At 51.0% G+C, this 25,372-nt stretch overlaps 3 protein-coding genes across 7 annotated transcripts; all 3 read left to right on the top strand.

Moving 5' to 3' along the window:
* Positions 1–159: 159 nt before the first annotated feature.
* ahsa1b (AHA1, activator of heat shock protein ATPase homolog 1b) lies at positions 160–5,613 on the top strand. Of its 2 annotated transcripts, XM_086126799.1 has the most exons (9): positions 160–1,489; positions 2,760–2,950; positions 3,039–3,121; positions 3,200–3,317; positions 3,816–3,907; positions 3,996–4,127; positions 4,602–4,703; positions 4,781–4,832; positions 4,992–5,613. In XM_086126799.1, the coding sequence occupies exons 1-9, from the start codon at positions 1,410–1,412 to the stop codon at positions 5,162–5,164; spliced, it is 1,023 nt and encodes a 340-aa protein (XP_085982925.1). In that variant the 5' UTR covers positions 160–1,409; the 3' UTR covers positions 5,165–5,613. The 2 variants fall into 2 exon arrangements, with proteins under 2 accessions (XP_085982925.1, XP_085982924.1); XM_086126798.1 differs by having other exon boundaries at positions 4,781–5,613.
* A 964-nt stretch (positions 5,614–6,577) lies between these two features.
* larp1b (La ribonucleoprotein 1B) lies at positions 6,578–20,334 on the top strand. 4 transcript variants are annotated; one of them, XM_086127085.1, is made up of 19 exons: positions 6,578–7,466; positions 9,630–9,691; positions 11,513–11,569; positions 12,090–12,363; positions 13,338–13,529; positions 13,768–13,905; positions 14,011–14,167; positions 14,531–14,675; positions 14,768–14,948; positions 15,571–15,743; positions 16,013–16,390; positions 17,042–17,153; positions 17,225–17,394; positions 17,998–18,104; positions 18,188–18,348; positions 18,437–18,581; positions 18,799–18,908; positions 18,988–19,115; positions 19,296–20,334. In XM_086127085.1, exons 1-19 carry the CDS (start codon positions 7,157–7,159, stop codon positions 19,497–19,499), a joined length of 3,204 nt encoding a protein of 1,067 aa, XP_085983211.1. In that variant the 5' UTR covers positions 6,578–7,156; the 3' UTR covers positions 19,500–20,334. The 4 variants fall into 4 exon arrangements, with proteins under 4 accessions (XP_085983211.1, XP_085983212.1, XP_085983210.1 ...); XM_086127086.1 differs by having other exon boundaries at positions 17,039–17,153; positions 17,998–18,089; XM_086127084.1 differs by having other exon boundaries at positions 6,579–7,466; positions 17,039–17,153.
* A 1,068-nt stretch (positions 20,335–21,402) lies between these two features.
* On the top strand, positions 21,403–25,101 carry pgrmc2 (progesterone receptor membrane component 2). The gene is made up of 3 exons (XM_086128006.1): positions 21,403–21,791; positions 23,711–23,866; positions 23,985–25,101. The coding sequence occupies exons 1-3, from the start codon at positions 21,437–21,439 to the stop codon at positions 24,080–24,082; spliced, it is 609 nt and encodes a 202-aa protein (XP_085984132.1). The 5' UTR covers positions 21,403–21,436; the 3' UTR covers positions 24,083–25,101.
* Positions 25,102–25,372: the final 271 nt, after the last annotated feature.

Genomic DNA, 25,372 nt, shown 5'->3' with positions numbered 1-25,372 from the left:
AGCCGCTAACACCGCTCAGCACGGCCACACGCTTGAGTCAGCCAGGGAGGGAGAAGGAAGCAAGCAAGCCAGCCAGCCAGCCAGCCGGGCACGGAGAGGGAGAGCAATACCGAAGGGGGGAGGGGAGCCCAGAGACGCAAACGCACGCACACGCACGCACGCACGCACACGACACAGATGGCTTCTTTTCCTCGCGAAGCAGCACGCGCTCACCCCGATTGGCCACTTGAAATATTCGCTCGCAAGTCGTTTGTTTTTCCAAGTTAGTCATGCATTGACGTTCAGTCAGTTCACCGCTCTGTCGCTTAAGCGGGGAGGCCACTGGAAATGCAGGAAAATGCCAACGACAACGCGATCGTGATAATACAGTATTGTTAACAGTGGGACAAGTGTGGATGCTGAACCGCTTTTGCTCAAGAAAGTCTGAGTGGTTGAGTTGATTATCTTGAGAACGTGCTGGTGATGAACCCTGAGGAAAAGTGTGGACCCTCGCGTTGAGTGTTTTACACTACAGCGCTCATTTTTCCTGGGGATGTTATTGACAACAGTGGTAAAAGGGTGGGTGTTAATATTGTTAAAAGAAAGAAACCCTCGCATGGTGTGGAAAATCCATTTTTTTCCTGAGTGAATTTTGTTGATATTGTGGTTTCAACATCCACATGTATCAGAGGGGATTTTACTGGGTGGGTTCATAGTGATAGCAGAAAAAAAATGTGGATGATGGGGTTGATGACACTGATAATACTGGGAAAAGTATTGAACCCTTTCACTAGCTAAAGTGGAAGTGTTTTACAACACCCACATTTTTTTTAGTTTTGTCAATGTGACAGCCGTGGGAAAAATAAGTATGGGATCAGGGTTTTTTTTTTCTATCCGACTTACGGCGAAACAATGAGTTGTAATTTTTGACTTGGCTACAAAATTACCTGGCCAGTTCTCGAGCCAGTTACCACTCGCAGAAGTTCACGTTCGATTACGTACATCACAAAGTCGATGTTCACAAGAAGAGGTTCACACGCGCTATGACGTGTTCTAATGACGCAGAAACCGTAAATAAATGATACAAATAGAAACCCAATCGAACTTCCTCGCTTAATTACTCGAAAATAGCGAAGCGGCCATCTTGGACGCCGAAGTACGAGAGTCTCGAACAGAGACATCACGCGGGACTTGGCAGCGGTCCGGATATCCGGTGCACCCGCCAGACCGTAGACGGTGAAAGGGGCGTTCCCACTGCGACAACTTCCGCTTCCAGCAATTTCTGGCCTCTGCGAGTCAAGTCTCTCGCGGGGCCGGCAGAGACTTCTAGAAGCAACGTGTGCGGGAGCGTGTGTATCCACACCGGTGGCGGCGGAGGAGCAACGGCACCCAAGTCACGTTCCATTTTATTTATTTTAACTACAGTCGAGATGGCCAAGTGGGGTGAAGGAGACCCTCGCTGGATCGTCGAGGAGCGAGCGGACGCCACGAATGTCAACAACTGGCACTGGTGAGGCGGGAAGAAAGGACGCTAAGCTAGCCGGCTAATGCTAACAGCACACCGACCTCGTTCGGGGCGCACGAAAAAAGATCGTCTGGGCTCTTGTCTGTCGATGTCACTCCAGTGCCGCGTTATCCTCGTCTTATTACCGCTCAGTGGGACTTTTTTTTTCTTCTTCCCAATAATAAAATTCGATCCGATGCGTTTTGACGAAATCTAAACATGCCTCGACTTTCTGACAGCGACAACCGCACGCGTTACTAACGCTACCAATCTCGTTAACCTCGCGGGGTTGGGGGCCCAAACCCTAGACGAGTAGTACATATTCCCTAAGAACATACCCCGATATGTTTGTAGTCTAATCACCGTTGTTGTAGGTTAATTTTAAACCCCAAATGTACGCCAGCCTAATCGTACGACGCTTTTAAATCACGTTCAACCATCTCACAACCCTCAACGGAAAAGTGGCTTACCGCGACGAGCAAGCCTTTTCACGCGTATTTCGAGGAAAACTTTATGAACGAGAAGGTTTCAAATGCACTTTCAATAAGTCATTTGGTTTCAAACAAACAATGACTGTTTCTCGAAGATGGTGATTCCTAATTGAGCCCTGCTGCAAAAGCCGGCACATTTTCTGCCTCTGAATCCTGCCGTATGTCTGTCCTCGCGTCACCAAGTGTAAAATAGGCTTTAAAATAACACATTTTTAGGCAACGACTGCGAAAAAGGATCTTTTGTTATTGTCGTTATTGGTAGCCGAGGCGATCGGCATGAGAACACATGCAAATGCTAATTGCGCTGGCTTCATCATCAAATGTCATCCCAGCATCCTCAGCATCAAGCGTCATCATCCTCCCTCCTCATCGGTTTCCCATGGTAACCCCACTCCATCGCCATGGTGACTCGATGGAACAACTTTCTCTCCGGAATGTTCGGCGCAATCTGCGAGGCGTGCGCAGCAGTTTCGCACATGGACGTATGACGAGTGCTAAAAATGCAGTGTTGCAGTATGGGAAGTTTCAGCTTCCCGGCGTATTAAAAGTCTCAATTCCGACTTGCTGGTGATGTACCCAACAACCGGAGAGGCACCCCAAAACACTCTTCAAACATCTGCACAAGAAGGCGTTTGTTCAAATATAATTGTCAGTCATGGTTTTTGTTTACCTTTGACTAGAATCAAGTAGGAGGTTTCCTCTGTCCGAGCGGTACTGAACGCAGCTTCAAACCAATACGGCCGGATAGGTAATCAACTTTGTAACAATTGCTGCCGCCTCCTCAGGACGGAACGAGACGCCACGAGCTGGTCCTCGGACAAGTTAAAAAGTCTCCTGCTGGGCCTGCGCGTGGAGAGCAACGAAGGAAGCTGCGAGGTGACCGAGGTGAGCAAGGTGGAGGGCGAAGCGTCCATAAACAACCGCAAAGGGAAACTCATTTTCTTCTACGAGTGGAACCTGAAAGCAGCCTGGACAGGTGCGTCGGAATTTCAGGACGTCAAACCACAACCTCGTCGACCTGTTCAGAAGTTTCTTACTCGTGTTTGTTTGTTTTTCTCTCACAGGATTGTCAAAATCAGGAATAAAATACCAAGGCTCCGTGGAGGTTCCTAATCTGTCTGATGAGAATGATATGGAGGATCTGGATGTAAGCAGCGGACTTGGTACGCGTGGGGCCTGTCGGCGCAAGGTGGTGACCCTCGTGTTGTCCTTTTCTGTCATGTAGATTAGCGTGGCACTGAACAAAGATGAACCAGAGACGCCGCTAGTCCACCTGATGAGATCCAAAGGAGCCGAGAAGATCCGCCAAGCTCTGGGAAGCTACGTGGGCTTCTTAAAATCAGGTCGAACTAAAATGTCTTTCACGTCAGCGTTTGAATGAAAGACTCGTATCAGGTTCTTGCGGAGATTTTTTTATTATTATTTTTAACTACCTCGCCTGGTCTGAAAAGAAGTGCCGCTAATTTTCCACATCAAGTCGAGTCACATTTATTTCTGTAGCTCGCACAGCCTCCGAATCAGGACGGACGCTTATCCATGAAAACGATTTCGGTCCGAAAAAGGCCTTGACACCAGCATTATACACGGGCGTTGATTAGATTTTTCCCCGATGTGATCGCGGGGTTTGAAATCGGTGATCGAGCGCAATGTCGTCTTTTGCGGCACCCGGTATCGCATTCCCGAAATAGGACACGGCAGCGAACGCATCCTCCTTCGGTTTGGAAGCATTCCATGCTGCCGGAGTGCTGCGTGTATGTGGCAAAAAAAAGCGTGAAATACTTTTTCTTGTTGTCTTAACGCCTACTGAAAGAACTGCTGGGGTTTTTTTTTTCTGTCTTCAGAATTCACTCAGGGCATGATCCTGCCGACGGCCAACGGCATGGTGCCGCTTCAGTCCTCCTCGCAGTCCAAGGCCAAGACGGACAAAACTCAGGTTGGCCGTGTTCGTCTCTGCAAGTATTCGGTCAGCAGGAGCGGACGCTGACTCCCTTTGGTCTTTGTGTGTGTGTGTGTGTTCTCAGATTTCATCATCGAGCTGCACAGCAGCGCCGCCGGTCAACACTGGCGTGAAGATTCCCACGTGCAAGTTCAGCCTGACGGAAACGTTCCTCACCAGTCCAGCGGACCTCTTCAGGGTCTTTGTCAACCAGGAGGTGAGAAACGCCTTCGCCTTTTCTTTCGCCAGCGGTGGGCAACGTGTGGCCCAAACGGCCACGTACAGACCGCCCCCGTATTTTTATTTAATTTTTTTTTTCAATATACCCGCGCGTTTACATCGCAGTCATTGGAAATGACATTCACGTATTTTAGCCTCCCAAAAATCACCAAGAAAAATGTTGCCGCCTTCTGACATGCGGCTCATGGCCACCAGGGGGCGGTGTAACGCACGCAGCCCCCACTAGGCGGTGATTTGACGATGAGAAAGCAGAAGGAAGTTGCGACGAAGCCCAAGTCGGTTCAGAGTAAGGAGGGGGGGGGGGCGTTTTTGTTCAAGGGCGAGTTGTTGAAAGGCTTAACAAGTCTGAACATTAAAAGCTGAAATGCGGCCCCGCCCCCATCAAGAAGGCTTTCCCCACCCCCTGCTTTTCGAGCGTCCCGTCAAATGAAACGTGTCGCCGTCGTTGCAGATGATTCAGGCGTTCACGCACGCTCCGGCCACGGTGGAGGGTGAGAAGGGAGGAAGGTTTCGACTGCTGGGCGGAAACGTTTTGGGGGAATTCGTAGACTTGGTAAGCAAGAAGCCCACATTTTTGTCCCGGTTTTGGAGGTGTCGCGTCCGAGTGACTTTCTCACCTCTCGGTTGTAGGTGCGAGATCAGAAAATAGTCATGAAGTGGAGGTACAACAACTGGCCCTGTGGTATGTATTGCAAGAGGTGGCAAGAACCCGAAAGGTTCCTGCTTCAGCGCAGACCCAAAGGTCGTTTGGGGGTTTCCCTCCACAAAAAGCTTGTTCTCGCCACGGCGGCAAATGCGCGCGCACCTGTGTGTGTGTGTGACGGCTTTGCGTGCGTTGCAGAGCACTACGCCACGGTCACGCTGACGTTGGTGGACCGCAGCAGCGAGACGGAACTCCGCCTGGACTGTCGCGGAGTTCCGGACGACGACGAGGATCGGACCAAGGACGGCTGGCGCAGGTTCTACTTCGAGGCCATCAAACAGACTTTTGGCTACGGGGCGCGACTCTTCTGAGACCTCCTTTGAATTTTGTCAGTTTTGACTCCTCATCTTGACGTGAAGCCAGCAAGGACCGTTTGTATTCTTTTGGTTTTCTTTTGTCCCTCTTGAATATTTGTCGTTCAGAAGAACCTCACCATAACCACTCGAGCAAATTGGCCTCTACTTCGCACAAGTAAAAGAATGGACTTTGTGTTTACCGAAGCAAACGAGCAGCTCTGGAAATGTCTTTTTTTTTTTTTTTTTCTTTGAGCGTAGCACCGGCGCATGTTGGTCTTCAAAGCCACGGCCGCATCCAGTTGTGTAACGTCCCAGCTTTCATCAAGGCATCACCTGGGAAGCCAGCGTAGCAAACGGAAACATTCCCGCTGCACAGAACACCCCCGCCGCGGGGTTCATCTATTTATACCTTTTCATGCCGCCGATGTGATGCCAAAAGATCGGAATAAACCAATCACTGCGTGGCTCGTTTGTGATTTATGTATTTATAATTTTCACATTTAAATTAAGGTACAGCTGATAATGGATTTTCTTGGGGGTGGTCTGCTTTCGATATTTGCCGCGTGTGTGTGTGTGTGTACCACACACAATTTAAAAAAAAAAAACACTAGTAAGCGCTTTAAAAATGAAACGCTCCCAAAAAATGCAAACGTCCAATGGCCGAAAGGGGCTTGAAAAGTCAACTCAAACATAAAAAAAGTTCATAAAAGAACATCTCTGCAGACTGCATTCCCAAATGCGCTCACGACACTGTCTAAACCAAATCTTCCGAGCGGGGGGGGACAAGACGATGACGATTGAATTGTACTGAGTCATAGCGCCATCCAGTGGTCAAATGTTGCAAGCGACATTGACGTCATCCCAAAATTTGACTTCCAGGAAATTAAGACTGCAAAACTTCGCTCGATTGTGACTTTTTCAGTCGATAGACCTTTTCAAAATAAACGCCTAAACCTCCAAATATGCAACTGCCTTAAAAGGTCTGAAAAGACAACGCAAAACTACCATAGTAAAAAAAAAACCGTAAGAAACTTTCCACGTGGACGTGACATCACAATTTATCATAATAGAGCTACTCACTCACTGCCTTTGCTTTCGATTGCTCTAATTTATTGCCATTGGAGCACATCTTCGCATTCACCCTGGATGTCGAACATGGATTGTTTCGCGTGCGCAAAAAGGTTTGATAGAATACAGTATTTATTTTAGGACTTCTTTCTTTTAGCTTCTTTTTTTTTGTGAAATTGAATTTTCTTTTTACCGTTTCGTATTTATTTCTTGTTTCTCTGATTTGTTTTTAGTGATATTCTTTGTTTTTCGATTTTTTTTTACACTTTTTGGACCGCTCCAGTAGTTGCGCTGCATTTCCGCCCATCGCCTGCAGGGGGCAGCAGAACGATTGTTTACAGCGGCCGTAGCGTGGGCAACGCCACCAGCGAGTCCACGGCGTACAGTCGACGAGTAGCAGGAGCTCGTGGGAGGGGAGTAGCTAGTAGCTCCGAGCTGCCTGCTTGGTAGCGTGGACTTCATACACTCACTTGGGACCGCGTCATACTTTAAGCCTTTCAAAAGTTACGCTAAGTCCAAGGCGGCTCGAGCGACAAAGCGTCGCCGCGCCACTCGGAAGTAAACGCCCGGCTGACGTGAAACTTTGCACTCGCGGGGCCCAAACGACCCTTTTTTTTTCCTCGGGGCTCGCGGACGTGTGCGCGGTGAGGCTAGCTCGCTAGCACTCACTTGTGCTAGGCGGCTAAGGCTTAGCGTCGACTTGGGCTAGCTAGGCGGCTAACGGCAGGGTCTCGGCCTGGAGCCACTCGGGCTAGCTGGCTAGCGAGGTCCGTCTCTACCCCCCCCCCGCCCCCACCCCCCGACCCAAAAAAGTTGTTTACCTCCACTTGTGAATGTGGTCGCCCCGCGAGTTTTTGTCCACTTTTCTCTGGGACACGAAGGCAAGGACCAAAAGTTCACCCTGGATCTAAGCGCGGCGGCTTTTGGGAAACTAGCAGGATGTCGAGCGAGCTTGAAAGCGGTCACTTGGACTCCACTTTGACAGCGGCGGCCGCGGCGAGCTGCGGCGCATCCGACCAGCAGAAGCCGACCCCCCAAAGCGACAAGTCCGCGGAGGCTCAGCGGGCTGGCGCGGCGGAAGCGCCGGGAGCCGAGGAAGGCGACGGCGAGCCGAGCCTCGACGCCGACGGGGCGGCCAAGAAAGTCGTCGCGGCTCCGGCTCCGCCGCCCAAAGTCAACGCGTGGACCCGCAGGACGACGGGCAGGGTGCCGCTGCACAGCGTCCACCCGTCGGCCTCGCAGGACAGAGGTGAGCCGATTATTGACGAGCCATCGGCGGCGATTCGGGCTTGTGCACGTGTTGGCGAGCGCCCGCTTGTACTTTGACATCTTGAACAAGCTCGCTGGGCCACGAGGACTGATTGTTCTCAAGCGGCGACATTTTCGCAGGCCAGCATGTCGACATTTGAGAGGACCCCTCGCGCTCCTCCCTCTCCTTCGTGCGAGCACCACGTGTTGATTGCTGACAACTGCTACTTTAGTAGCAGTTAGCATGTAACCTCTCCAGTCTCCTCCCCCCCCTCCCCGCAACACCGCGACCGCGGCCTCCTCCCCCTCCCTGGAAGGGATGCCAATGTCGGGCCGCCGGGGAGCCGCGCTAGTTTGTAGTCATTCCCTCGCCTCTGGGAAGCCGATTTTGTCCTGACTTGGCCATGTGGTGCTGGTGGAATGTTTGGAGAGGATAGATCAGGGGTGAGCAATTCCAGTCCCGGAGGGGGCCGCCATCCTGCATGTTCTCCGTCTCTCCCTGTTGCACCACAGCTGATTCCGCTGATCAGATCATCAGCGAGCTCTGTGGACGCCTGATATGAAAGCTGTTCATTTTGAATCAGGTGAGTTGCAACTTGGAAAACATGCAGGACGGCGACCCTCCAGGACTGGGATTGCCCACCCTCGGGGTAGATGGGTGGGCAACGCTTCGAGTTGGACTTATTTCTGAAATGTGTCAACTCATCACTACACCTCCCTCCCTCAGCCCCAGTTTTCGATTCACCTCCTGACGCGTGTGGTGTTTTTTTTGTGTGTGTGTGTGAGAGTGCCGTTGTATGCACCAAACGACAACATTTTCTTCAGTAAGATGTGCCAGCCATCTTGATTTTCACATTTCGCCACAATTTCCAAGTTTCCGTGCACATTATTATTTTTTCTTTCTAACAGCAGTCATGTTTTTTTTTCTTCCTTTTGTGCTGCACCAAAGCACAACCAACCAATCTTTTTTTTTCTCTCTGTTTTATTGCTCAAAAATGTTGGGTGACGCGCCACGTGTGTTCACATGGACAAAAAAAAAAATCAATGGAGAAAAACAGCCATCACGTTCCATTTGTGTCTTCTACTTTTTACTGAATCGACATGAAAGCGTGGAAAGGCCAAATTGACATGGCGGCCTGATTTCTTGGATGGAAGATGTTTTGAGTTACGTTTTGAGTCGACGGCTGAGCACTTTTACCTCCCAGCGCAGAGGTGCAGCTGGCACGTTCTCCCCGTGTGCCTGCGCGGGGTTTTCTCCGGGTTTCCTCCCACATTCCAAAAAACACGCACCGCCGGTTATTTGTACAGTCTCAATTGTCCTCGGGTGTCATTGGGAGCGCGACTGGTCTGCGAGCGACGCCGTTTGCCGCGTCCGTCATATCGAATGCACGTGCAATCGCCCCGATGTCGAATCGGCCCATCGCTTGTTTATTCGGCGTTCGGTCCCCGATCGCGTGACGCTGATCGGCAAACCGGTTGAACGGCTTCCAATTTCCCTCAACAATCAGTCATCAAAGTCATTGTCGATTTAATTTGAAGATTTTTTTTTTTTAAGCATCAAGCAAAAAGCATAAACATCATTTTTTTGGTTGTAATATAAGGGAGTTGAGATCAAAGTCATCTTCCTTCTTTTGCAGTCTGCGTGGCCATTTCAGCCAAAGGGAGGGGGGGGGGGGTTGCCGCGTGAAAGCGCAAATCTCAATTTTTTGGGGGCATTTTTTTTTTTGAAGGCTATTCAAAAAAATAATATGGATTAAAAACAAAACCAACCTGTCCCTGAGCTTGGAACATATTTGAAAGTTTGTTTTTCGGAGCGCCTTACGCGAGTGTTTGTGAGGTTAGCGTCGCTATATTTGACCGCGGCGGCATCGTTTTACAGCCGAGGATTCTCGTGGGCCCTTTTGGCCTCTTATCTCGTCAGCCGTCCTCTGGCAGGCGATAGGGCCCCGCTGGTGGCCGGGGGCCACTCCCAACACACACACACACACACACACGCTAAAGCCCTTGAATGAGGCAGGCGGAGGATGTTTTAACGCTTCAGCATGGTGCGCACACACGGCAAGAGACTTTTTGTTGTTGTTGTTGTTGTTTTTCCTCCAGACTTTAAGCCAATTTGCTCTTTGGAAGCGACACCACGTGTAACTTATTGATCGTCTGTCTGCAGATCAGCAAAACGCTCTGAAGGTCATCCGTGCCAGCAAACCCAGAACCAGAAAATCCAGCAAGGTAATGAGGAGAAGTTTTTTTTTTTATGGGGAGGGGGGGGCGGTATTTGTTCAATCTCACATCAAGAATAGCAAACAGTACTGGCTGTTATCCAAGTTGTAAAAATGAAGCGTTTGACATGTTTGCAGCTTTGAAGGAGCTGTTACAAAAAACGGGTGTTTTTGGAGGGTGGGTGGGGGGGTGTCGTCCGTGAGAGGTGCGCAATCTCCTCCCCTTCGCTCGGCTCCCCCGCAGGCGGCGAGAGCGGCGGGCTTGACTTTTCTCGATTGTCGGGAGGGAGAGGCGAAGCCGCAAAGAGGCTCCGAGCGTTAAACGCGGCCGCCTCGCCAAAGAGCCTAGAGAGCAGCAGACAGGTTTGACGCGTCCGAACCGCTTCCCGGCGGCGCATCGAAGAGTCAAAAAGTGTTTGGTGACGCACCGGCTGCTCATCCGGCAGACGAGAGAAATGGCCCGCCGAGACCGGCGACGACGGAAACTGCGCCCGCGCCTCGTTTTTGCCCGCGCAAGCCTATAAATAACCGCGGCAATGTCTCGTTTACATTCTTTTTCTCTCTTTTTCTTCCTCTCTTTCTCTTGGTCTCTCTCAAGTGTGATCCAAATTCCTCTGCTCATTTTATTTTTGTTCCTTTTTTACTTTTATGTTGTGGCTCCGTTTTAAAGCTCCAAGTACGTCTCTCTTTTTTTTTTTTTGTGTAATATATTGCGGCAAAGTTGGATGACGTGTTTGTCCTTTTTTTAAAAAATGTTTTTAATTGATTAGGTACTTTGAAATGTTCGTTGTGGTTAGAATTAATGAGGCTAAGAGATTAGACGATAGGAACTTTCAAGTTGGAAATCAAATCTAAAAAGTATAAAAGGACAATGAATTAATACCTTGATTTTTAATTATTATTATTATTTTTTAAGTCTTTTAGATTTCAAGCATAACCCGGAGGAGTTCAAAGGGCAACAGTGGGCGTGCGCGCTCAAAAGCCTGCACTTCATTCGGAACCCGGTCGAATAGTAGCCGCCTTTCCAAAAATGAACATCCCCGCGCGTACTGCGTTTTGTCGCTCTTTTGCTGGGAGTTAAAAAGAAAGAAAGCTTCAAGGTTGATGAAATGCAACCCGGAATGGTAGCCGGTGTGTTTTGGTCGCCTCGCGAGTGAGCGCGAGCACCCCTTGCGCCCGCCCGCGTGGAAAGTGGCCTCCCGGAAGAGGACAACAAGAAAGATTTGCGGAAGGGGCGAAAGAAGTTGAGCGGCCACTCAGGGCTGGGAAAAGACACACCTGCCGACACACCTGCCGACACACCTGCCGACACACCTGCCGCCGCCGCCGTGCTAAGCGTCTTCCGGGGCCCCGAACTCCGGCGTGGTGACGCAAGGCGATGCTTTTGCGCCGCCGCGTCTGTTCCGTTGCTCCAAAGCAAACACACAAGATAAATGTTGACGCGTCATCAATACAAGCAAAGGGGGGGGGGGGGGTTGCGTCACATTGATGAAGCTTCTTTTTTTTTTTAATAAAAAGCAGCAAAATGCTTCTATTGATCAAGCAAGCCCCCCCCCCCCCCCCCCCTCCGCAAGCCTTGCGTAGCCGCCTCGCTTCTTGCCGTCTCTCCGACCGCATCGAAGGATTTCATTTCTTATCCAAAAAGGCCATTTTGGCAACGCGTTTTTTTTTTTTTTGGTGCTGCGCGGGGGCGTGTTGGCTCAGAGCGAAAACCTTCACCCGATCTCGCTTGTCCAAACTTTGCAAGTCCAAAGTGAACGCGGCGGTGACCTAATTTTGCTGCCTCTTCTCTCTCTTGTCCGTCTCCCTCGCTCGCTTCCTCTCGCGTCAGTCGGGTGACTTTGGCGACATCACAAACTGGCCGACGCCCAGCGAACTGGCCAAGGAGGTAAGAACAGCAGCTCGCTTTCTTTCTCTCTCTCTCTCTCTCTCTCTATATATATATGCACACACACATATATTTTGAAAAATATTGAAAAAACATAAAAAGATTCACAAAAATGAGAACCGCGAGTCTGCGGGGCTGAACGGTGCGTTCCTTGTTGAAGGGACAAAAGATCTCACGTCGTCACGTCCCTTCACCCCCAGCTGATTGGCCCTGGCCTAAAAAGATCGGATGTTGGAATACCTTGATTTTAATTTCGAGAAGAAAAAAAAAATCAACAGGATATGGATGGACTTTTTTTTTTTTTATTCTTTGCATCGGCAGATACTTTAAAAAAAAAAACCCAAATGACTTGGATGCGGTTGCAAAAAAAGAAAAGGATGATTGGGACATTTCAAAAGCAAACTTCGGAATTGCCTTTTAGGGAATGAAATGCTAAATACAGTCAAGGAAGAAAGCCGTTCGTCATCTGCGCAGGGGATTTTGTGATGATGTCATCTGTCAACTTGTTGATTGTGTCCAGCGGCAACAAAATGTGGTGAACAACAACAACAACAACGGCGGCGGCAAGAAGCCGGCGTCCTCCCGCCGGGACAGGGACAAGAAGCGCGAGCGACCCGACAGGAAGTCCGAGAGCAGCCATGATGGCGGAGGAGGGGGAGGAGGCGGCGGCGGCGAGAGCAAAGAGAACCGCGAGACGCCGCCGCCGCCGCAGCCTCGGGCGGAGCCGCCGGACGCCGACGGAGACGCCAAGGCGGGACAGGACGCCAAAAGCGGCAGTCCCAAGAAGAGAGGAGGTGAGCGAGAAAAAAAAATAATAATGAGACACCAGCGTTGCACGCGGGGGGCGAAGGCATCGGCGCAGGTTTCGCTGCTTTCCTCCACTTGGGACGCGGCTCCTCATCCGTCGGGTTCGGGGCCCATCGTGCGCTTCCGACACTTTTTCGTCGGAGGATTTGTTTGAAGCGGCAAAATCTGAGTTCCCGCTTCGTAGGAATCGATCGACGGGTTGACGGTCGTTGAGTCGCGCGGAGAAAATTGAAAACGAAGCAATCAGAGGATCATTTCAGCTCATCAAATCAATTCAAGATTTCAACGAAAAATAATTGGAGAACAATGACGGGATTTAAAGTGAATGAAAACGTTTATACTGAATAAAATCAAGCAAACGTCATGAATAGGACATCAGAAATCGGTACAATGCCGCTTCCTGCTCAATACAAAAATGGATCAAATAAAAATCGTTTGAATTTGTCGTTATTCGTCATTGCAAGGATGATTGGAATTCCCCAAAACCTTTTGAACGAATTTGAAGATCTCAACGTGTTCAATCCCTATCTATTTCATGTCCCCAAAAAAAAAAAATATTGATGATCAAAGAAATCAAAATGAATTTGAGAAGCACTTCCCAGAAGGGCGGAAGCTGTTTTTGCTGCAAGCTCCCAAAATTGACTCCGCCTACTTTGAGAACATTTAAATGAGCCGAGTGTTTAACTCATTCAGTAGCAGCCAATTCTGGACCGAGTCTGAAAAGACGTTTAAAAACGTCTTTGGGAGTGAATGAGTTAACAATGAAAGTCTTGCGATTTTACAAATTTTTTTTTCTAATAACCCAACTTCACGGCCACCGTCGTCGGAGCTTCAAAACCCTAAAAGTGCGATCGTGACGTGTCAAACGCCCCCCCCCCCCCCCCCCCCCCATGTTGACGCACGGTGGCCCTCGCCGCGCCAGCATGTCAGCTCGCGTGTGTCGCTGTGCAACCGTCGCTAGGTAACAAACGTAAGTGGGTCTCCCTGCCGCTGGAGGACGCCACCCGGGACGGCGGGGCCAGGACGCCCGGCGGGGCGCACTCCCAAGCCGAGCCCGGCGGCGACTCGCTCGACCCGACGTCGCCCGGTCACGCGGCGCATAGCGGCGGCGGCGGCACCAGCGACGGCGGCCGGCCGCACGATGGCGGCAGGAGTAAGTGACTTTGGCCCGCTTTCACTCACCCGCTTGCTTTCCGTCTCGTCTGTCCCAAGGCTGGGGATGGGGGGGGGGGGCAGCGCGAGCCCGACGCCCTCCCGTGTTGAACGAGCGCCTCGGTCACTAAGCGCGTCACGGATATGCCGGGAATGCAAGCCAAGCCGTCGGGCGGCGTGCCGGACGCCCGCCAACGTGCGCTCGCCTTTTTTTGTGTTGTCTTGGGGGGGCTGGCCAGGTTGGAGGAGGGAACCCCGAGACTTGGCGGACGACGCGGCCAGCGCGAGGAGCGACGGAGGCGGCGGCGGCGGCTTCCGCGGCGCCCCCCGAGGCCGGGGCAAAGGGCGCGGGGGGCGCGGGAGAGGCCGCGGCAGAGGTTTGTGGACGGGGGACCGCCTTTGGCTTGGACTTTTTCTCCAGCGCGTCCCTTTCTTGCCCGCCTCGTAGCCACCCACCGTCGCGGTCGACCTTTTTTTTGCAGGTCGCTTTGAGTACTCGCAGGGCTTCCGCGACGGGACGGACGGCGCCGCCTCCGAGTTCGGCGGCGGCGGTATGGTTTACTACTACGACGACGGCAACAAAGTGCAGATGTACACGGTGGACGAGAAGCTTCTCAAGGAGTACATCAAACGACAAATGTGAGTTGAGCAGGAAACCATCGGGGGGGGGGGGGCGCTGGAAAATTCACTTTTCCTCGGGATCATTTTTTTTTGCCCTCATTAATATTGTTGTTCTCCCATTTCCCCTTTTGGTTTGATATCTTTTTTTTTTTTTTTTTTTTTACACCAATTTTTCTTTGTATGAATTTGAAAATTAGAAGTTGACATTTGGCTTTTTGGACGGTCTATGAAATTCTCAAACATGACAGCGAGGTTGTGTTCGGGGCTCCTCCATTCGGCGAGCGCTCTCGAAAGCGACTTCAATGTGACTCGATTTCCAAGCCGCGCGGTGCGTTACCCGATCGAATGACCGTAACGTGACGTGCGCCGGCGTCCTCGCAGCGAGTACTACTTCAGCTTGCACAACCTGGAGCGAGACTTCTTCCTTCGGAGGAAGATGGACGCTCAAGGCTTCCTGCCCATCTCGCTCATCGCCAGCTTCCACCGCGTCCAAGCGCTCACCACCGACGTGAGCCTCATCGTGGAGGTAAGAGAGCCCCCCCCCCCCCCCCCCCCCCCGCCGACCCCCACCCGCCCCCCGCGTGTGACGCGTCCCCCCCCCCCCCCCCGTCCGGCCAGGCCCTTAAGAACAGCAAGGAAGTGGAGCTGATGGACGACAAGGTGCGCTGCAAAGCGGAGCCCGAGCGCTGGCCCATCCCCGCGCCGCCCGCCGCCGGCTCGCCCAGGACGACCGACTTGTCGCAGCTCGTTCACTGTCCCGAGTTCGTTCCCCGACAGAGCGTCGCCAACGCTAACGCCGGTCAGTGCATGGCGGGGGGCCCCCGTTCCGTCATTCCTCCGCTTGACTTTTCCCTCTAATGTGGTCTTCTTTGGATTTTTCCTCCGTTTTTTTCCTTGACTTTTATTCCTCACAGCATCCCTTTGTTTTTGTTTTTTTCAATTGGACTGATAGATTGGTCCTGTTGTCAAATCCAGTTTTTTCAACCAAGACCACTAACTCAAGTCAAGCCTCGCCTTTCTCTGGCGAGCACTTTGAAACGGTCATTCAAGCCTCGGTCGCTATCGCGGCCGGGTGACTACAAGGCACTTAACTTTGGAGGGAGCCGATCCTCCATCAAGCCACTCCAGTTGCTCCAGAATGCTGCCGCTCGTCATCGGGAGCGCATCCCTTCACTGGCTCATTTTAGGGTTCTTTTGAAGACCCTCTGATATATATTTTTTTACCCCCTAATCTTGAAATAGCCCCCCCCCCAGCATAGCTCTCGGAACACACGTTCCCATTTCAGGAAGTAGTCACATCCAACGCATGTGTTTCAATAGGCTGATAAAAGTAAATGACAACAGTGTGATGTCATCAGTGTCAAGCGTTTTTCTTTAAAAAAAAAAAAAAAAAGGCTAATTCAAGCGCTTTGTGTCGGCAGCTTCACCGCCCGCGAAGGAGACCCCCACTGAGCCCGCGACGTCTCAAGACCCCGCGGATGAGCCCCCAACTTCCGGACAGGAGCCAGCCACGGGGGCTGACGCCCCAAAAGACGCCCCCGATGCCTGGATCCAGGTGGAGAAACGTCACCGACACGCCTCCGGCAAAGCAAAGGTAGGCTCGGCTCTTTAGTTTCCGCCATCACCGATTGGGGGGGGGGGGGGGGGGGCTTTTGGCAACTTGAATTGGATCAAATCTGGAACACTGTAGAACACGCAGCAATCAGTTGTAACACGTCAACGTAGCTACGCAACAATGTGCAGCGACCGCCTCGGAGTCTACCGGAACCTCCGAAACAACGGCGCCGTCCATTTTAGAGGCAGGTCACGATCCGAAAAAGCTTGTCGATTTGGCTGACGTTGCCGCGGACGATGCGTTTCAAGGACCGCGGCGAGGCTCCGCCGCAGCAGCACCGGCAGGGGCGCATCTCCGCCGCCGCCGCCCCGGAGGCCGACCAGGAGGAGCTGGACTTCATGTTCGACGAGGAGATGGAGCAGATGGCGCCGCGCAAGAACCAGTTCACCGACTGGTCGGACGACGACGACGACTCGGACTACGAGCTGGACGATCAGGACGTCAACAAGATCCTGATCGTCACGCAGACGCCGCCGTACGTTCGGAAGCACCCCGGCGGCGACCGCACCGGCAACCACGAGTCGCGCGCCAAGCTGACCGCCGACCTGGTCAAGGCCATCAACGACGGCCTTTATTACTACGAGCAGGACCTGTGGAAGGGAGCCGAGCAGACCGAGTGCACCAAGGTAACATCTTGCCGATTGTATACTGAAAATGAGAAGGAACACGCCGAGCGATTGGCGTGTGGCGACCGCGCGCTAACACCGCCGACGTTGACTTCTCGCCGTCAACTCATTCACTCCCAAAGACGTTTTTAAACGTCTTTTCGGACATGATCCGGAATTGGCTGGTGCCGAGTGAGTTAATATGCGCGGCTTCCTGCTAATATCGCCTCGTGTCACCCAATTTACGAGCGCTGGTCTTTATCAGCGACTAACGCGTCTAGTATGAGAGCACAAATACCGCCGTCACCTCGGGCCGCACGTCCTCGCCGTGGCCAAATTTAGTCGGCCGTGAATCACCCTGAGAAGCCTGACCCAAATGTTCTCATTCTCATGGCAGAAACTTGAGCTCCCGTTATTAAGATGCTGCTCACTTGATAACTTTTCGCCGTGCTCTTTTGAAACCCAAGTTATTGACGCGCGCAACATGTGGGAACTGTCACCCCTGAACACACACGCCAAGGTCACTTTTTCCACCCATGTGTAACGTTCAAAGTCCCTCGCACATCTGTTGTCTCACATGCACACACGCCGCTCATGTTCCTTCTTATCAGCCCGTTTACAACCTGTTTGGGAAAAAAAAAAAAAAAGATCCCCGCTTCCCGTCTTCAGCAGGAAGTGGAGAACTTCAAGAAGCTGAGCGTCATCAGCCAGGACCGGTTTGACACGCTGACGCCCAAAGTAGCCGCGGACCCCGATCGGGAAGTGCCGTCCCCGCCGGCCGCCGGTGAGCTCGGTCGCGAAGTGCGCCGGCTAAACGTTTGCGGCGAATGAACACTCAACGTTGCGCATTGTCAGTGCCCGGCGAGACGGAAACGGCTCGCTCGTTGCCCAAAACTGTGCCGGAATCGCCCGTTGCCCACCGGCCCAGGACCCCGAGGACACCGCGCACCCCAGGGCGTCAGGACCCCACCAAGGCACCGCGCTTTTACCCCGTGATGAAGGAGAGCGGCTCCGTGGATGGACAGGTGAGGTCCGAGGAGAAAAAAAACCCTCTTGGTGTTGGGGACCGAGAGTCCGCCTTGGATTCCTACGTTAGCTTCCGGCGTTAGCGCCTATCAACATTCCCACAAGCGTTTGTTGGCTTCTGAAGTGAGCTTCCACCTTTTGACCTGTAACGTGAGCTCCAACGTGGCCTCCGATAGGTTCCAACGTTTGCAACTGAAGTGAGCTTCTGAAGTTATTTCTTAACATTAAAGCCAAGAAAGACCAACGTGAGCGCCAATGCTCGCGTCCGACCGCGGATACCAAAATTAGCTTTGAGCATAACCTCCCAACGTTCTCTCTCGCGATGTTGGCTTCGATCTTAGATTCTGAAGTGAGCTTCTTAAGTTGGCTACTATTGTTAACTCCCAGTTACTAATGTTGGCTCCAACTTAGGAGCTGAGGAAGATCAATGTTAGCTTCCAGCGTCGGCACAAATGTCCTTGGCGTCCATTGTTCTCTTCAAGAACTGCGCCCATCTATCTATCTATTTATTTATTCAGGCAAATGTCAATTGAGCACCGATTGACTGGATTGAATTTGTACGGCCAGGGGCGGTCCTGATGATGATTTTTCCCATCTTGCAGATGCCCAGGAAGAAGAAGACCCGGCACAGTTCCAACCCACCGCAGGAGGCGCACATCGGCTGGGTGATGGACTCACGCGAGCACCGGCCGCGGTCCGCCTCCATCGGGTCGGGCTTTCTTTTCGGTGTGTGTGTGCGCGCGCCTTTTGAAATCGGCTAACAGGTTGTCTTTGGTCCTCGTCCCCACACAGCAGCTCCAATGCGTCTCCTTCCGAAGGGGCCCCGCTGACGGCAGGTTACGGCTGCACGCCGCAGTCGCTGCCCAAGTTCTGGCACCCGTCGCACGAGCTGCTGCGCGACAACGGCTTCACGCAGCAGGGCTACCACAAGTACAGACGACGATGCCTGAACGGTACCCCGGAACAGAAGCGCAAATGCTCCCGTTTTTCGGCATCCCTTCTCGGGCGACAACGGCGTCCGTTTGGCTATTTGTGTGCCAGAGCGTAAGCGGCTGGGCGTCGGCCAATCGCAGGAGATGAACACCCTGTTCCGGTTCTGGTCCTTCTTCCTGAGGGACAACTTCAACAGGAAGATGTACGAGGAGTTCAAACAGTACGCCCTGGAGGACGCCAAAGACAACTACAGGTGAGGTTGGGGAGACTGACCGTATTTCTTCAGCCGGTGGCCTCCGCTCGAATAGAGGCCGCGCCCCAAATACAGATACGATATTACAACAAGAGCAGCCTTCATGAGTAATCGCTACATTGAATAAGGCCGCTATTGCCCCGCCCTTGCGATTCCCTTTTATTTGCTACTCACCCGTTCCACGTCGTCCTCCGTGTTTGTTCCGACTGCCTTCCAGGTACGGCCTGGAATGCCTGTTCCGGTACTACAGCTACGGCCTGGAGAAGAGGTTTCGCTTGGACCTGTTCAAGGACTTCCAGGAAGAGACGCTGAGGGACTTTGAGAGAGGTAACGGACCCCGCTCGCCACCTAATCTCGTTTGCGTTGTAACGAGAAGAGTGTGAAATGACTTCGCTTTCTCCTGCAGGTCAGCTGTACGGCCTGGAGAAGTTCTGGGCCTTCCTCAAGTACTCCAAGATGAAGAATCAGACCATCGACCCTAAGCTGAAAGAACACCTGTCCCAGTTCAAGAACCTGGAAGACTTCAGGGTGGTGGTGAGTGACACTCACGGTTTGAGGAGAGAGAGACGTACATCAGGTGCGGGAAGACGTCATTGTGGACAGCAGTGAGGTCCCGGAAGGGCCGCGTCGCTTCTCCCCGTGTTTTATCCTCAAATGAGTGCTCGGGGGATGTTCGAGAGTGATAAGATGGCACGCTAATCCTTGTGCCCGCAGCCCCCCATGGGAGAGGAAGGAGGCCGGAGGAGATGCCACTCGTCAGCGGCGGGGGATGAGGGCAGGCGTCGCCGTCATCCCTCCAACTCTACCTCAAAGTCGACGCAGGCGTCCTCCAAAGCGCCACCGACGCACCACAAAGACGGAGGCGCCCAGAATAAGAAAGCGGATGAGCCCAAATCGGGAAAGAAGGACGCGGAATAAAAGATGGCGAGCGCGCGTTGACCCGATGCGTTGTTTGCGGCACTTCACTACAAAGCCGCCGTCTGGATTGTCTACGCAAACGTTTACAACATCAGATGCATTCCGTGCATTTTGATCCTCACTTTTGCCAAACTCGATCGATCCTCACTTGATCTGTAAACCGCCACTGCGGCCGCCCTCCTGTGCCTTAATCTTTTCCGCCCCCGCTTAAATGTACTTTTATTTTTCTAACCTCTTTTAAAGGTTCATCGGATTAAAAGAAATTACATATGCATTTTAATTGTGACAATCATGTCGACACTTTTAATTCAAATACATTTTATGCCACCCGCAAGCTTTAAAAAGTCCCTTCTGACATAATTTATTCTTTTATTTCTGGTCGTTATCGACTTGATTGATGGTGTGGTCATGACTTTTTGCTTCATTATCGAATAATTTCTGCTGGAATTATGGGATTGAGCTAGCCACGGAAAGATAAACCTAAAGTGGTTTTCCTTTTATTTCTTTTGTTCAAAGTTTACTGGATATTACGCTTTAGGCTTTTTTGTGCTTTTAGGGCACTTAAATTGCTTTTCTTATTTTCATTATTGCTTCAATGGACTTAAAATTGAGGTTTTAAAATAGAATTAAAGAAAAAAATGTAAATACTATATAAAAAAATCTTTGGCTATTCAGTTACTCTTTGATTTTAGGAAGTGATTGATCAGTAGCGTTTTTTTTTTTTTTGGAGTGTTTTTTTTTGTGGGTGGGGGGGAAAGTAATGCATGTTAATATCTTGAATTGTACTGTAAAAATGCCCAAAAAATATTAAATAAAAATCGATTGTATAAATGTACATTGTGAAAAGCCCTTTTATCCCTCCGCCATTTTATGAATTTTGTAAACTCAAAACATGATCAACACCACTCTGTCCCAAAGTGATGACGGAGAACTACTACTAAAGATTAACATGACACTGAGCTTCTCTCAAAATGTTTGCCTCTAAAAACATCGTCGTTATATTATCTGGAATATTGTTGGCGTGGACTTTAGGAGTCGGATCTCATTTGTTATTTTGACAGTACAGTTGTCAAATGAGGAAGCCTCAGGTGGCCACACAGGTGGGCGGGTGACGCGCTGCCTTCATGAAGACCTCGTAGAATAATTGCAGTAGTGCAGCGAACCGCGTCGTGAGGCAACAAAAATGTTGTATTGAAAATGGCAAAACCATCTCAACGAGCACATTTGACGTGTCTTAACAGCAAAGTACCCGGTTTTTGAATTGATGTGACTGACGATATGTTTGGAGAAGGAGGGGGGTCATTTTCATAGATTGCACGCCAAAGTGACGACGGATCGAATTTCGAGATACTTTTTAATCATGTAGATTCTCCCTTGATTTAACTTTGATGTGATCCAGACGGGAAATTGAGCATAACTGACAAAATACGCACAAGACAACAACTGAAAAAAAACGTTCATCCTATTTCAACTAATATGACACGAGGAACGTCATAACTGCGCATAACAGCCGTTTGAAATGTCTATTTTAGTGTGAAACAAATTTGAGAACGTGAAAGTGATGTTTTGAGTGCGAGATAACGACAACAATCCAAAGAAAAGCGGGCATGCATACCTAACTACTGATAATACTGTATTTTGAAAGTACTATTTTTGTGTGCGTAATAGTTAAATGTCCAATTTGTGATCGATGTGACGGGCAACACTGCATTTTCCAGGTACGTCAGAAAAACAAAAATGAGTCATTTATTAACACAATATCTTATCAGTATATTCTCTCTTGATTTGAAGTTTCGTGTGATTTTTCTCGCGATCTCGGGGTTCTCAAATCCCACGTTGAAGCCACGTAATGGGAATCCCGGTCTCGCCAAACGCTTTTTTCCGACAGCCACGAACGCATCACTGGGCCAGGGGCGGGTACACGCTAATCGTGCAGTATGGCGGACGATGGAGACAACTCGGCCGCTCCGCTCGACACAAGCGGCGGTCGGGACACGGCGGAGGAGTCCGGCGGCGGCGAGGGGCTCGGTCTCGGCGGGATGCCTCTGAACATCGTCGTGTTGCTGGCAGTGCTGGCGGCGTGCGTGGCGCTCTACCGCCGCTGGGCCAGGCGGCTCGGCGCAGACGGCGCGGCCCGGGGCGACGAGGCCTCGGCGCTACCCAAAATGAGGCGGCGGGACTTGACGCTAGAGCAGCTGCGCGAGTACGACGGGCTGCGGAACCCCCGCATTCTCATGGCCGTCAACATGAAGGTGTTCGACGTGACCAGCGGCAAAAAATTCTACGGGAAAGGTGCTCGGACGCTTTACCGCTTCACACATCTCTCGCGCTCCCATGTCTTGAAGCAGACAATCGGACGTAAAGTCGCTTTGTGAATCGAGGGCTCGCGTCGCTCGTTTTCTTGGCGGGGGCTTTTGTCTTGTATTGAGTGGCGGATAGCGAGATGCTAATCAGCTAGAGACGTTAACGTTCTCATTGGTCTAAACTCGTTAGAATGTGTGTTTTATCAAATACGGGATGTGACTGTTTACGTGGCAAGAACAGGGTGCGATGGAGCTCCGTGGTTCGCGGTCTAAACTCAAAATGGTTTTGGGGGGGAGCGGGAGGCTTTGGTCTTGTTTTCGACGGATATAGCACGGTGCTAACAGTTTTGCACCACCACTTGGCTACTTTGTTGACGTTCGCTCCCTCTTGTCCGAACTCGTTCCAATGTGCGTTTAGTAATACGAGATGTGACCGTTTACGTGGCAACAATTGGGCGTAAAGTCACTTGGTGAATAGCGGGCTATCATCAATTCGTTTCGTTTGGCGTAGGGAGGGGGGCGCTTTGGTCTGTTATAATTGGCGCCGGTTTCGTGCCAACGACTTCGCAGAAGCACCCGCGGGGAGACTTGTGAACATGCCCTGCCGCAACAAAGCACGCAAATGTTGCCGCGTTCGACGTTTTCGCTGTGTTTGGGTTGGAATGTCAACGTTAGCGCGTTAGCTTGTTGACGCGCACGCGCTGTGACGCGTCGGCAGTTGTCTTCCTGCTGCTTTCAAAACACGCTCGCAACTCGGCTTTGGAAGCATTGCTCCTGGCTCGAGTCACTACTGCCGACGTGAAACACAAACACTTGCCTCGAAGCCTTACTTTGAAACCCCAATTTTAGTTTGAAAGTCCGGTGCGAGTTGAAGCTTCTTTAACACGCGATGTACATTCTTCGCTCTCCAATTTAAATAGTATTATTATTGAAATCATTGCTAATCCCCGGGATGGTATGTGCGTTTATTCCGTGTACAGAAAGTGTTTTATAACAAAATATATTTTTGATTATCTCTTTTGCGCTATCTCTTTTGAATGAGAGTGTGCCGACGGAAAATATGTCAGCAAATGTTTATCTTCACACTTAGGGCACATCTAATCTGTATGCTGATAGCGAGAGACACACACACACACACACACACGCTTCACTGAGCGTAAATTGTGCCACGGTTGTGCCACGAGTCGACACGGCCGCCTGTGTACACTCTCTAGCAAGACGGTAGAGAAACCGAAAATTGGGTTAAGTCTGACCCCAAAGTGTGTGACCTTTGAAATGGCCGAACAGCGTCACGCCCTCTCCCAGTGGCAAGACCGTCTTGCCGCCCATCCGAAAACAGTCCAAAGAGCTCCAAACGTGATATAATAAGCAGGGTCCGACCAATATAGTTTGTTTTTTTAAATTGAATTGGCGTTGAGGTTGCAGATGCCGATTCCAATATGCGAGAGAGAAAAATAGCCATAGTGTAAGACATCATGAATAAAATCAACTTTTTGGGTCAGCGAATGGCTCCAAAAACGTAGGATGAACAATATTTGACTGTTTTACAATTTTGTTTCACTTCACAAAAGCCACGCGGCGCATGCCATTCGTGAAGTTCCGAGGACATTAGTCCCCTTGGCGTGCTTGTTGCTCATAGTTGAATATGTGTCACTTTTGACGGAGCTGCTTGATTTATGTTGCGCGGATTTGACATCCAGGTCAATTCGGACTGGTTCCTGAGAGTAAAATGGCCACCGGAGGGCGCCTCGGTGACTGGTACCCCATACCTCTCCAAAAAAAAACGAGTCAAATCAGCAGCAAGAGCCGATATGCGCGTGGTGCCCTTGAACGTTGGCCACGGCGCGATGTCACGCTTGACTTAGTGCTGAGAAGCGGATCGGTGACGCGTGCTTTGTGCCGCTTCAGAGGGTCCGTACGGGATCTTCGCGGGTCGCGACGCGTCCCGGGGCCTGGCCACCTTCTGCCTGGAGAAGGGCGCCCTGAGGGACGAGTACGACGACCTGTCCGACCTCAGCGCCGTCCAGATGGAGAGCGTCCGAGAGTGGGAGATGCAGTTCATGGGTAACCGTCTTTTTCTTGCTGTAATACGCGTGCGGCGGTCAGTTTTTGGAGCGCCTCCCGCGGGGGACGCTCCCTGTCCCCCTCTCCGTCCAACCCACGGTGTTTTCCCCCGTTCCAGAGAAGTACGACTACGTGGGGCGGTTGCTGAAGCCCGGCGACGAGCCGTCCGAGTACACGGACGAGGAGGACATCAAGGAGCACCCCAAACACGACTGACTGTTTCCTTGCTCCCTCACTTCCTCATTTCCTTCCTTCCCTCCCTCCTTCCTTCCTTCCACTTTTCGACCCCTGACCGATCGCCACCATCTTGGGCCATCCGCTCTCTTCCTTTCCACCTCTTCTGGACGGGCTTCAGGAAAACATCTTTTGACTGTCTCGCTCACATTCGTACGCGTTTGTGACGGCCTGCCGATCGAGCCATCTGTCAATCAATTATGTCACCCCCCTAGGGCACAAGTGTGGCTGTACCAAAGGTGTGCGGTAGGGCGGCGCTCTCTCTCCTCTTGCTGATGATGTCTGTCTAGTATTGCAGGGAGAGCCAGTGAGTTGGGGGTGGGGGGGAGGGGGTCGTATGGTGGGATTGGAATCGGGGAAGGAGGAGTTGGAGGCGCTGAAAGGGTACTTGATTGGCATCCCAAATCAATCGATTCAATCGTTTACAAGCCGGCTCCAAGTCTGTAGGCCCCGCACCCCCAAAACACCTGTCGTGGTCCCCTTTCAAAAACGGAATGGTCCAAGTATTAGTCGTGCCTTATTTGCTTTGTTGTCCCTTGTGGAGAAGTCCTCACACCCCCCCCCCCCTCCAAAAAAAAAAAAAAAAACAACAACAATAAAAAGGCACATGCTGATTAGTGCAGTTTACCGACTTGTAAATAGCAAACGCTTAGGGCTCCAGTCAGTCAGTCCATGTTGACATAGTCCACATTTTGTTTTTCGTTCTTTTTTTCTTCAACACAATCACCCCCAGCCCGACCCCCCACCCTTTCCACTTTGAGTGTGTGTGTGTTAGACTGGGGGAATGTTGCAGACAGTGTACATACTAAACAATATCCATGGTTTTCTTCAAGCATGACACAACCGCGAGTTTGGCCCCTTTGCCACCGTGTTACGTATTTAATGTCAGTTGAGTGCGCGTGTGGAAGTTTGTGTGTGTGCGTGTGTGTGGGGGCGGGTGTTTGCGCGCCGGGCAGGAAGGGATTTGTTCATGCAAAATAAATTGTTTGGTTAATAATTGATTCTTTGTCTCTGAATCTATGAAAATGTTGAGTGTAAATCGCTATAACCACAGAGCAGGAAGCAGTGGCGTTCAGTCAGGGCCAGCAAGGCCTTCTCTGCTGGCCTAAACGTTCTCAGAAAAGTACATTTAATAAATTAACTTTTATTTTCATAAATATGTAAACAAAATCATTCTCTGTATTCTTTACGTCATATTATTTCCACTTAGTCGAGTGGCTTTCAATGTTATTTAAAATAACATTGAAAGCCACTCGATAAATAACTTATTTA

Source organism: Hippocampus guttulatus, chromosome 13, assembly GCF_054856545.1.
Source record: "Hippocampus guttulatus isolate MCC_2025c chromosome 13, RoL_Hgut_1.0, whole genome shotgun sequence".
In the NCBI taxonomy this organism is placed as follows: domain Eukaryota; kingdom Metazoa; phylum Chordata; class Actinopteri; order Syngnathiformes; family Syngnathidae; genus Hippocampus; species Hippocampus guttulatus.
This window is presented reverse-complemented; position numbering and strand designations above follow the sequence as displayed.